Source organism: Choloepus didactylus, chromosome 22 (assembly GCF_015220235.1).
Source record: "Choloepus didactylus isolate mChoDid1 chromosome 22, mChoDid1.pri, whole genome shotgun sequence".
NCBI lineage: Eukaryota > Metazoa > Chordata > Mammalia > Pilosa > Megalonychidae > Choloepus > Choloepus didactylus.
Window position 1 is genome coordinate 12,607,023 of NC_051328.1, and position 10,902 is coordinate 12,617,924.

Genomic DNA, 10,902 nt, shown 5'->3' on the forward strand with positions numbered 1-10,902 from the left:
GGGCTGAACCTCTCTCAGGGGAAGTGCAAAGTGGCTGCTGGTTGCCAGGGCCCAGTCTCCACGGGCTGGGGCCCAGGCTGGGCCACAAACTCAAATGCAGATGAAACTCCAAACAAGCCCACCAGCTCGGCCCCTGCTCACCCCCGCACCTGGCAGTGAGGCTGCCCCTTGTCTGGCCAGAACACACTCTCATGGGGCCCCCGGGGTCACAGGCGATGGAGAAGCACCAGAACCAGCCCCTCCAAGGCCAGCCCTGCTCCGCCTGGTACCCAGGCAGAGAAGAGGATGAGTCCCTGCTCCTCCCCTGCTCATCCTCTGTGACTCCCCCACTTCCACAGAGCCAGGAAGCCTCTGGCAGTCAGATCCCACCCCAACCCCCTAGCCAGGCAACAGGATGGGCAGGGAGGGAGGGGGCCCAGGTAAGCCATTAAGACTTGGGCCACCTCGGTCACCAGGGCTTCCTTCCAATTGGGGGGTGGGTGGGGGCACCAGCAGAGGCCTCATGGGGGTGGGGGTGGAGGTGGGGCAGGGTCCCTGAGACAACAGAGGCAGCTTTTGGACAACTCACCAGGAGCATTAAGTTGGTCCCTGGGGCCCCCGCTTATGCCTTCTGGAGAACCTTCACCAGTAGGGGGCCTTCGAGGGGTGGGAGAGAGTATCCGCCCTGCAGGGATGTATCTGTGGCCCCGGCTCTGTGGCTCCGCCAAGCCCCCAGCCAGCACCGAGCCGCCAGCCAACAACTTGGAGGAAAGCAGCCTGTCCCAGAGCCACGGGCCATTCTGCCCCAACTTCTCATTTACAAACCACATAAATATCAGCTTCTGCGCTCTCCATGCTCCCCACCCCAATCAACCACTCTCCTTTCCAAACATTTCTTAGAACTAACATTAGAAACAACCAGAAATATCCATACACAGAAGCCATCGGAAGAGGGGGCGGGCGGTGATTAAAGGAAAAGAGGCGAGGAGAGAAGAGGGGAGGCGACGGAAAGGAGGGGCGCCCAGGGGAAGTGGGACGCTGCTGCTCAGCTCAGACACAGCCCAGCATTTCCAGCTGCTCCGGCCGCCGCCGCCGGGGCGACAACTCCAACAATAGCCGGGGAGCCGCGGGACCCCCGACGCCCCGCCTCGCGCCGCGCCTCCAGCCAGACCGCGTCCCTGGCCCCGTCCCTCGGGGGGCCCCGCGGCGGGTCGCTCACCCCCAGCTTTCTGCTCTTCATCTTCACGTAGCCTTGCTTGACGATGTCGTTGAAATTGGTCGCCATGGTGCCCCGCCGTCTTGGGGCGCCGGGCCCCGCGGAGGCGCGGAGGGGGTGCCCGGGTGCTGGCTTCCGGCTCCTCCGATCACCCGCGCGAGACGCTCCGTCGGGGCTGCCCGCGGGGCCGCGCCTCACCCCGGCCGCCTCAGCATTGCTCTAGCAGCCCCTGCGCCCGGCACCCGCTGGAGAGAAAAACCACAGGGAGATGAGCGACAGTGACATCTTTCTCTGCCCCTCGCTGTCTCGCTCTCTTTTTTTCTTTCCTCTTCCCACACTCCTCTCCCCCCTCCCTCCGCCCGCCCGCCCTTCTTCCTTCCCTTCCCTCCCCACCCCAGGACGGCAGAACCATTCAGGAAAACCGAGGTGGAGGCAACTGCGGAGGAAAATGGTCCAGCCCAGTCCCCTCCCTCATGGCTGACGGTTAACCCCTTCCTGGGAGGGTTGGCTCAGGTGCTGGCTGTGGACGGGGGGTGCAGAAGGGAGGTGGCCATGGGGCTTGGGCTGTGGCCCAGGAGCTGCTGTCCCTCAGCTCCTCCCGCCCAGGTGGCCCTTTCTCCTGGGGCAACTGTGAGGCAGACTTAGGACAACTTGCCCAAAGCCAGGCCCCATCCCGTTCCCATGAGCCCCCAAAGGTAAAGCCTTCCCAGAGAAGGGGGATCCCGGGAGATGGCTCAGCCTGGCATCTGAGTGACGTTAAAGATGATTTGCCTGGTCAGCCTCAGCAGATCCCCGAATCCCTCTGCCCCACCCTGCCCTGTATCGTTCTCTCCAGCCCCAGATGTAAGGCTGAGGAAGGAGCCTCTGCCTCGAGTCTACTCGGGCCCTGCCCACTGCCCCCAGGCCCTGGAATGTTTCACACAACAGCTCCTCTGGGTACTGCTTCCTAGGTGGGAGGGCAGAGTCCAACAGGGCAGGCCCCCAGATAAGCCTGTGGAATGTGCTGGGCCAGCTGGAGGTGGCCACTGGGGAAGCAGACACCACGCCCTCGTGCTGGGAACATGGGGTCACTCTGTGAGGGCAGGACCCACACCCCAACTGGCCACAGGGTCTGGCCAGGCCAGGCAGAGCCTCCATGTCCTGACCACAGACAGGAGTTAATCACAGGGAGAAACAGCAATCACCTGGGGCCAGGGGCAGAGGGCACAGCCCAGACAGTACAGGAGACAGTGTGGGGGGCCATGGGGAGCTCAACATGGAGTGGGAAATGGGGTACCTGCAGGGCCCACTTCAGAATCAGGCAGGTCAACAGATAAAGTCTCAGACTCAGGGGGGTTCTTAGCAATGACCGAGTTCAATACCCTCATTTTGCAAGTAGGAGAAAGTTGCCCAGAGAGGGTAAGCAACACAGCTGAGGTCACACAGCAAGTCCAGTGCACAGCCAGGAATGGGTGAGAAGATCCAGGGTGGGTGACGGAGCTGGGTTCAGGGCTGCCCTCTACCATATCAGCCCTCTCTGCCATCCAGTCTTGGGAGCAGGGCTGTGCCAGCAACATGGCCCCCTGCATCTCCAGGACTGCAGGGTGGGAATGGAGCAGCTTTTCTAGGGTCAGCCAGGCATCTCTGCTGCCAGGATGGGGCACTGGGGCAGGCATGCTGCTGGATCTGCCAGCAACTTGGCATTAATTAATCTCCTGGAGGCCTGTCTGTTAAGTCTCTAACAAGGAACAGATGGGGCTACCCCAGTGAACACATACAAACAAGGGGAGGGGCCAAAAGGGCAGTGCTCCCCTATCCCACTTCCGCCTGGTGGCCCTCCCCAGCATCCCTCCCTCCCAGCTCCCTTCATGTGCATTCAATCCCTTTTTCCCAGTCCCCTGGAGTCCAAACCCCTCCCACACCCAAGCCCCTCTCATGGTGTTTTCCTCCTGCAAAGTCTTTGGTCCCTTCTCTGGCACAGACACCCACAGGCCCCACCACATCTGGGTTCTGGCATCAGGGGTGGGTCAGTTTTCCCAGTTCTGTCTCCACAGCAAAGACCAGCCCCATGAAGATGACAGCAGGCTGCCACTGGCTGTGGGTCCACAGCAAGGAAAGCCCCTTTCAGAACACAAATACAGCAGCAACGGAGTCTCTGGATCATCCAGGGTAGCCCAAGATGTGGCACAGCCAGGAGGTCCCATGGACTGGCAGAAAGGGCCAAGCTTGCAGAGTTTGAATCCAGCTGACTGTTGCTCCTGAGCAACTTCTCCATGCCTCAGTTTCCCCATTAGTAAAACTTCTTTAAAAATGGGGATAAACCCACCCACTTTAAATAAGGAAATGAATCCAAGAGGACCTTATCCCAAGTTCTGAGCCCAGAAGCTTCTGCCTCGAAAATAGCAAGGGCAGTTTTGTCCCGTCCCCACCCTCAGCCCCCCCACCAAGAGCTGCTGCCCAGTCACGCATTGTGCCCCTCCTCCGTGGAGCTTGTGCAGCCGTCATAACCCAGCCTTCCACCTGCCCAACGCAGGCCTGCTCCTTCCCGCTCTGTCAGTCATCTTCCCAGTGGAGCTGGGGCCACCAAGCTCTTAGGGGTGCCCTTGACTTTTCTGCCTATAGGCACCACACCCCACCCCTATGCCCCACCCCCTACAATCAGTCCACCCACCCCCCGACCCTGAGACAAACCAGCAGGAATAGCGACATTTGTGGGGTAGCCTAGGGGGCAGAGGGCCTGGTGACTTACTCGGACCAGAGTCCCAGGGATTCCAGGCCACACTTAGTCCCTAATGAGGTTTGCAGGAGGCAAGATCCGGCCTAGGACCCAAAATGGTACAGCAAAGGGGGGGTTGAGGAGGCAGGGAGAGCAGGAGAAAGGGCTGGCAGGTGGTCCCAGGAAAGAAACAATTACACAAAATTTGAGGGGCAAAGGGATCAGGTTGGGGGGCAGGACCAATCTACCCACCCCACTCCCGCTCCCAAAGAGGCTACAACTGCGGCAAGAGAGGCAGCCCCCAGGCTGAGCCTGTGTAGGCCCAACAGGGCATTGGAGGGGACAGGGAGGGCAGTGGAGCCTCAGCAGGCCAGGACCTGAGCCAAGGCAGCCCCTGTCCTGTCTGGCCCTGGGGCCACTGTCCCCATCACTCCTGAGCCACCCCCCTAGCCCTGTCCTCATCAACTGCCTGCTGCAGGGAAGAATGGCCCGTTAATCTGAGAGGACTCGAGGGACTCCGGTTCCTTCCCCAGCACTGGCCATCAGGCCAGGTGAGGCTTAGCTCTGAGCACCCTGAGGAGCTAAGCAGGGTCCCCAGCATCCCCTCCCGTGATGCAGGGTGGGAGCAAGGGCCCCCCATCCCTCCTCCCAGCCTGGCATCTACACAGCTGCTTAACTAGTGACCACTGGCTCCTTCACAGAGAAAACCAGGCTCTGAAACGCTCCTTTCCTCAGGAATAGCAGGTGTCCTGCTGGGGAGGGGTGGGAGACTCCCTGGTGCCCAGCAGAGGGGCAAAGCTGGGCCCTCCCTACCCACTGCCCCATGGGGCAGCCGCTCTGAGCCTCCCTCCCTGCACCTGGATTCTGCCTGGAGGCTTTGGCTCCAGAACAAACGCTACTCGCTGTGGTTGGCAGCCAATGGCTGAGCAGGAGTGGCTGCCTGCTTGCTGGGCCTCCCCACCCATGACAGATTGGATCTTATCAGGGCTTCAGGGAGGCCCTACCTGGCCATCATCTTCCTTAGCCCACCCCTTGATGGAGATACTATCAGCGGGTTTCTCTCTAGCACCACTGACATTTCCCATCACCTGCCCGCCTGTCTGGCTCTCTCTCTCCAAGTCCCCAAGTATGATTGTCATCAGGGGTGGGCAGGGAGCTTGCTCCCCCATGCCCAATCCCCACAAGGGGCCACCACCCAAAACTCTGCAGGTCTCACCCAAGGTGGGTGGCAAAGACAAATCAAACACCGGACAGGGCAGAGAGAATGGTGGGAAGAGGGGACATCTGAACAGCCACAGTCCTTGGGCCCTGAAGCCCACAAAAAGGGGTGCTGTGTCCCCTAAACCACCAATACTCTGTTCTCTCCTGGCCCCCCACCCACCCCTCCAGCCTCATCTCCCCCTGCTCAGTACACTCAGCAATGCTTCTTTCTGTCCTTGACATGCCAAACTCCTTCCCACCCAGGGCCACTGGACTTGCTGTTCTCCCTCTTGCAACTCTCTTCCATCAGATAGTCACAAGGCTCATTCCTCCACCCAAATATCACCTCCTCAGAGAGGCCCTCCCTGACTATCCTGGGCAAAGGAGCCTCTGCCAATCAGCCTCTATCACAACATCTGCTTTTACTGTCCTCATCACACCAATCACTATGACTTTTCCTTGTTCTTGTATCTGTCTATTGGTAACTGGGCTGCTCTCTGTGTCCTTCCCATGCACCCAGAATGCCAGCTCGTTGACATCTGGGCCTTGTCTTCCTAGTTAGTGCCATCCCAGTGCCTGCAAGAGTGCCTAGTATTCTATGTTGGATACTTGGAGACTGAACACATGATTCTCTCCGGGGTGGGTCCTCCTCATACCTTTCTCCCACCTCCACTAAGGTCCATCTAGCTGGACCCAGCTCAGCTTCCAGAGGTGTGTGAGCTGCAGCAGGCTCCTGCCTCCCTGGGTCCCAGGGCTTCTCTGTGTGCCAACTGTCATGGCCAGCAAACTGCTGTTACTAGATGACCAGTCGGGCCCGAGACCCACAGTCTGGTTCAAAGCTGCCTCCGGAGAGAGCACTGCTGACACCATGGCCTGGCCCAGCAGCCCCGCCTTGGCCAGGGTTGTTGGGTGAGGTCCTGCCCAGCCCCCTGCGCTGCCCTGCCCATGGGGAAGGGCTAGGAGCGGCCAGCACCCAGCCTCTCTGGGAGGGAGGGGGCATAGCTCCTGGGACACATCCTGGGTGGAGGACCAGGAATGGGGCCTGAGCTGCAGACATGTCCCTCAGAAAGGGGCAAGAAAAGAATCTGCTGTAAACAAGCTCAGCATCTAAACTGCTGCAGTGGCCCTTGTCAAAGCTGACCACTGAGCACTGGGGCCCTCACTGCCCTTGATCATCAGACCCTACAGCTCAAACCCTCTATGCAAGTGCCCTGGCAACTGCTGCCCACCCACAGCTTGGGACATGCAGGCTGCTCTGCCCACACCACCCAGGCATCCAGCCCTGGCTCATGCCCCTTTGTGGTGACAGAAAGCGTTCAACTGGAAACAGGGCTGTGGGGGCCCTGGGGGAGAAGGAGGACGGGACCTCACTGAGTAGGGAGAAATGTTCAAGGAGAGGAGATGCTGTGAGTTTCAGCTGGGGAGTAGGAATGGCATTTGCAGGTGGGGGGTGGGAAAGGGGCAGCTGGTGGAGAAAATAGGGGTTATGCCCCTCTGGATGGCAGGCCCGGGACAGGGAGCACAGGCGCCTGGAGCTTCTCTGACGGTGTGAGTGTGGGGTGGGGTAAGGGCTGTCTCCACCTGGGCTGGACACCCCTGGAGAGGAGGGGAGTTTCAGGAGATGACAGGGCCTTGGGCTGGCTTTTGGGGGTGGGTACCCCAGGCCCCCCACGGAGTAGGACGGTCCCATGGGGTTGGAGGGTGGTTACTGTGAGATCCCATGAGGTTAGGGAGGTGACTGAGGGTCTCCAGGGGTAGGAGTCGCCGGTGGTCTCGTGGGACCTAGGATTTCCCCCCCGAGTCCCCAACCCTCCGCCTCCACCCGGCGCCCCCCATATTACCTGGGCGCCGCGGTGCGGACCGGGGTTGCTTGCTCGGCGGGGCCTCGGGGCAGTCTCATGCCCGCGTCACGGCGGGGCCGCGGTGGCGCCGGACTCCGGGCGGGGGACGGCGAGGAGGAGGCGCGGCCGCCCGGCTGGGGCTGGGGCTGGGGACTCGGCTCCCTCCTCGGCCCGGTCCCGCCGCCCCGCCCGTCCCCACCCCACGGCGCGGCCCCCCCCGTATTCCTCCGAGCCGCGGGGCACCACACTTCTGTCCCTCTCTCTCCCGCCTCCCCCCTCCGGCTCGCCTTCGATATCCTGGGCTCAAGCCCCATGGCCCTCCCCTTGGATCCAAATCTCACATTCGTCCACCCCTCAGCCCCCTGAAAACTGAGCCCCGCATGGGCTCTGGATCCCACAAATCTCAACACCCACCCCTCAATTTCCTCAGAAACTGCAACCCACCCAGTGCTCTCCTAGCCCCACACGAGACTTCCTGGGTCCTTCAACATCCCAGCCTCCCCCAGCCCCGCCGCCCCCACCCTTTCAGTGCTCCCCCGTGTCCCACCGACTACCACTGCTGCCTCTATCCCAGATCCATCAGTCTCCCTAGCTGTCTGCCAGCCTCTCCTTCCCCTCCCCAGCCTTCTATCTGTCCTCCCTTTCTTGGTCCCCCTGAGACTGTCCTCAAGTCCAAACCCCCATTCTCTCCATCATCTCCTCAGTCTCCCCCTTCACCCACCAACTCACCTGATTGCCCCTCAGGCCTGTGCAGGAACCTGGTCACTGCCTGTCAGGATCAAAACCAAAAGCCCTGTCGGCTGGGCGATGAAGGAGGAAGTTGCCTAGCGCTTCCCTTCTGGAGGGACCGCCTCACCCCTCTGGTTCTCCGTCTACACCCTTTCACATCAGTGGTTCCCAAAGTGTGGTCCCTGGACCCGCAGCAGCATCATCACATTGAAACTTTTTGGGACGTTTCCACCCTATGTGATCAGAATCTCTGCAGGTGGCACCCAGTAATGTGTGTTTCAGCAGTGCCCACGTGATTCTGATGTGCTTTACATTTGAGAATCACAGCTTTAGACCATACATACAAGCCCAAACAAAAAGCCATACCTGAACAACTGAAATCCTGTACAACGTCTGTCCAGACTTTCCAGGGGGATAAGCCTAATTGCAATGAGACATCAAGAGACACAGCCTCACCCATGCAGTTCACCCTTCTGCCTCCAGGCTTGCCCAGGGGATGTCTTCCTAGGGGGCTGCTTCCCTTCCCCTGAAAATTTCCGTGGATGGTCACTGTGGAGCTTGTGGCCAGCAACTGGCTTCCGCCAGCCCTGGGCGTGAGCTAAGCAGCCCAGACTGCTGGGGGGAGGAGGCGGCCATCCCATTCCCTGCTGGCCAAACTGGCCTGGGTTTTGACCTCCTGACCCATGCATCCTCCAAACTTGACCCCGCCTGCTTTGCTTCAAACCACAGTCTATAAAGCCCCCAACACTTGATCCATCACAGCAAGCTGTTGTTTTACTACCAGAAGCCTCTGCAGGAGTTTTGGTCAACAAGTTTTCTCAGTAAAAAGACATCTCTAGAGTTGGGTTTCCCAAACTTCTTCATTCTCTATTCCTGATCATTTTTGTCCAATCCACTCTCCATCTTTTGTCAGCTAAATGTTTTCTTAACACTAACTCATTTTTTTAAATTAAACTTTGTATTTTGAGATTCTGATAGTCAAGATCATGTGTCAACTTGGCTAGGTTATGGGGTCCGATTGTTTGGTCAAGCAAGCACTGGCCTGATTGTTATTGTGAGGATATTTTGTGGATTTAAATTATCATTAAATTGATTGCATCTATGGCTGATTACATCTTCAATCAACGAAGGAAATAGCCTTCAACAATAAGAGAGGTCTCATCCAATCAGCTGAAGGCCTGAAAGGGAGAACGGATGATTTCAGCAGTCAGAAAGAATTTCTCTCTCTACTTCAGCCAGCTAACTTCTCCTGGGGAATTTATTGAAACCTTCATCAGAGTTCCCAACTTGTTGCCTGCCTTATGGAATTTGGACTTGCCAATCCTCATAGACACATGAGCCAATTCCTACAATAAATAGCTTAATATTTACTTATGTATCCTGTCAGTTATGTTTTTCTGGAGAATGCTAATTCTCCAGAGAAGAATTAGCTTAATTCTGCCATTTTTTTATTTGTTTGTTTTCTGTCTCTGTTTCTCTGCTTTCTTTGTCTATCTCTTTGTTTCTCTGCTTCCTGTGGGTTTCTTGACCATTTTTTAGAATTGTACTTTGATTTATCTACTGTGTTTTTTAGTGTATCTCTTGGTATGGCTTTTTATTGGTTGCTCTATGTATTACATTATATATGTATAACATCACAGGTTATTGCTATCATCATTTTGCCAGTTTCAGTGAAGTATAGAAACCTTACCTCCCTTTCCATCCCTTTACCCACCTCTATTTATTTGTAATATAATTGTCTTTAAAAATTTCCTCTACATACACTTAAAAACACATCAGATGGTGTAACAATTTTTGCTTCAGCTGTCAAACATAAGAAACTCAAAATAAGAAGGAAAGCCTATTTTTATTTACCCAAATTTTTGTTTACCGTGTTCTTTCTTTCTCCCTGATGTTCTAAGTTTCTTTTTTTTAATTATTGTTTAGAGAACTTCTTTTAGATATTCTTTATGCTAGACCTAAATTCTCTTAGTTTTCCTTCATCTGGGAATGTCCAGATTTCTCTCTTATTCCTGAAGAATATTTTTGCTGGGTGTAGGATTCTGGGTTGACCATTCTCTTCTTTTAGAACTTAAAAATTATTGTGCCACTTCCTTCTGGCCTCCATGGCTTCTGAAGAGAAATCTTCTTTCATTCAAAGGTGTTTTGTTTTGTTTTGTTTTTTCCTAAAGATAAAGTATTGTTTTTCTCTGGCTGTTTTCAAGATTTTTCCTTTGTCTTTAGTTTTTAGAAGTTTAATTATCATGAGTCTTGGAGTGGATTTCTTTGAGTTACACTGTTTGGGGATAGCTCATCTTCTTGAAACTGTTGGTTATATTCTTTGCCAAATTTGGAATCTTTTCAGCCACTATTTCTTTGAGTATTTTTTTAGCCCTGACCATTTTCTCCTCTCCTTCCAGGACTCCAAGGACACAAACATTAGGTCTTTTCTTGTAACCCACAGGTCCCTGAGGTTCTTTCTTTTTTCTTCCCCCCAGTCTATTTTCTCTCTGTGTTCTGATTGGATCATCTCTGTTGTTCTGTCTTCCAGTTCACTGATTCCTCTGTCCCCTTTTTCCTGCTGTCGAGCTGACCCACTGAGTTTTTACAGTGATTGTTGTATTTTTCAGTTCTGGAATTTCCTTTTGATTCTTCTTTATGCCTTTTATTTCTTTGCTTTGGGGTTCCCCCCCCCCCATTTATTTCAAGCATGTTCATAATTGCTCACTGAAGCATTTTTATCATGGCTGTGTTAAAATCTTTGTCAGATAATTCTAACAGTTCTGTCATTTTGGTGTTGGCATTTATTGGTTATCTTTTATCATTCAGTTTAAGATCTTTCTGTTCTTGGTATGAATGATTTCCAAAAACTGCACATTTTCATGTGATGTTATGGGATTCTGGATCTTGTTTACGCCTTCTGTTGTAGCTGGCTTTCTGTGATACCATTCCATCAGGGAACTGGGGGAATGCCACCTAGTTACTTCCAGGTGGAGGTGGAAGTCCATTCCAGACCCTCCACTTGACCTTCATGGGGCAGGGGGTAGGGGTGGTCCTCCTTACTCTGGGAAGGATTGTGAGTTGCAGCTCCCCGCCTGGTCTCCACTGAAACCAAGGCCAGAGTGGCCTCATTATTGCCGGGTGATGGTGGATGTCTTGACTCTTTGCTAGGCCTCCTGTAATACCACCCCAGAGCAGGAAGGGGTGCATTCTTGCTGCCAGGTAGGGGTGAAAATCCAGGCTCCTCCTGTGGCCTACTGGGC

The 10,902-nt window shown here is 55.3% G+C and overlaps 1 protein-coding gene across 1 annotated transcript in view; it reads right to left on the reverse strand.

The window, feature by feature from the left end:
* DOK4 (docking protein 4) overlaps positions 1–7,089 on the reverse strand; it is a 13,063-nt gene extending 5,974 nt beyond the window's left edge. The window contains exons 1-2 of the mRNA XM_037816205.1: positions 6,932–7,089; positions 1,199–1,440 (exon numbers count right to left, since the gene is read on the reverse strand). Coding sequence (XP_037672133.1) covers positions 1,199–1,264 — 66 coding nt within the window. The 5' untranslated portion in view covers positions 1,265–1,440; positions 6,932–7,089. The remainder of the gene's footprint in view (positions 1–1,198; positions 1,441–6,931) is intronic.
* Between the last annotated feature and the right edge of the window lie 3,813 nt (positions 7,090–10,902).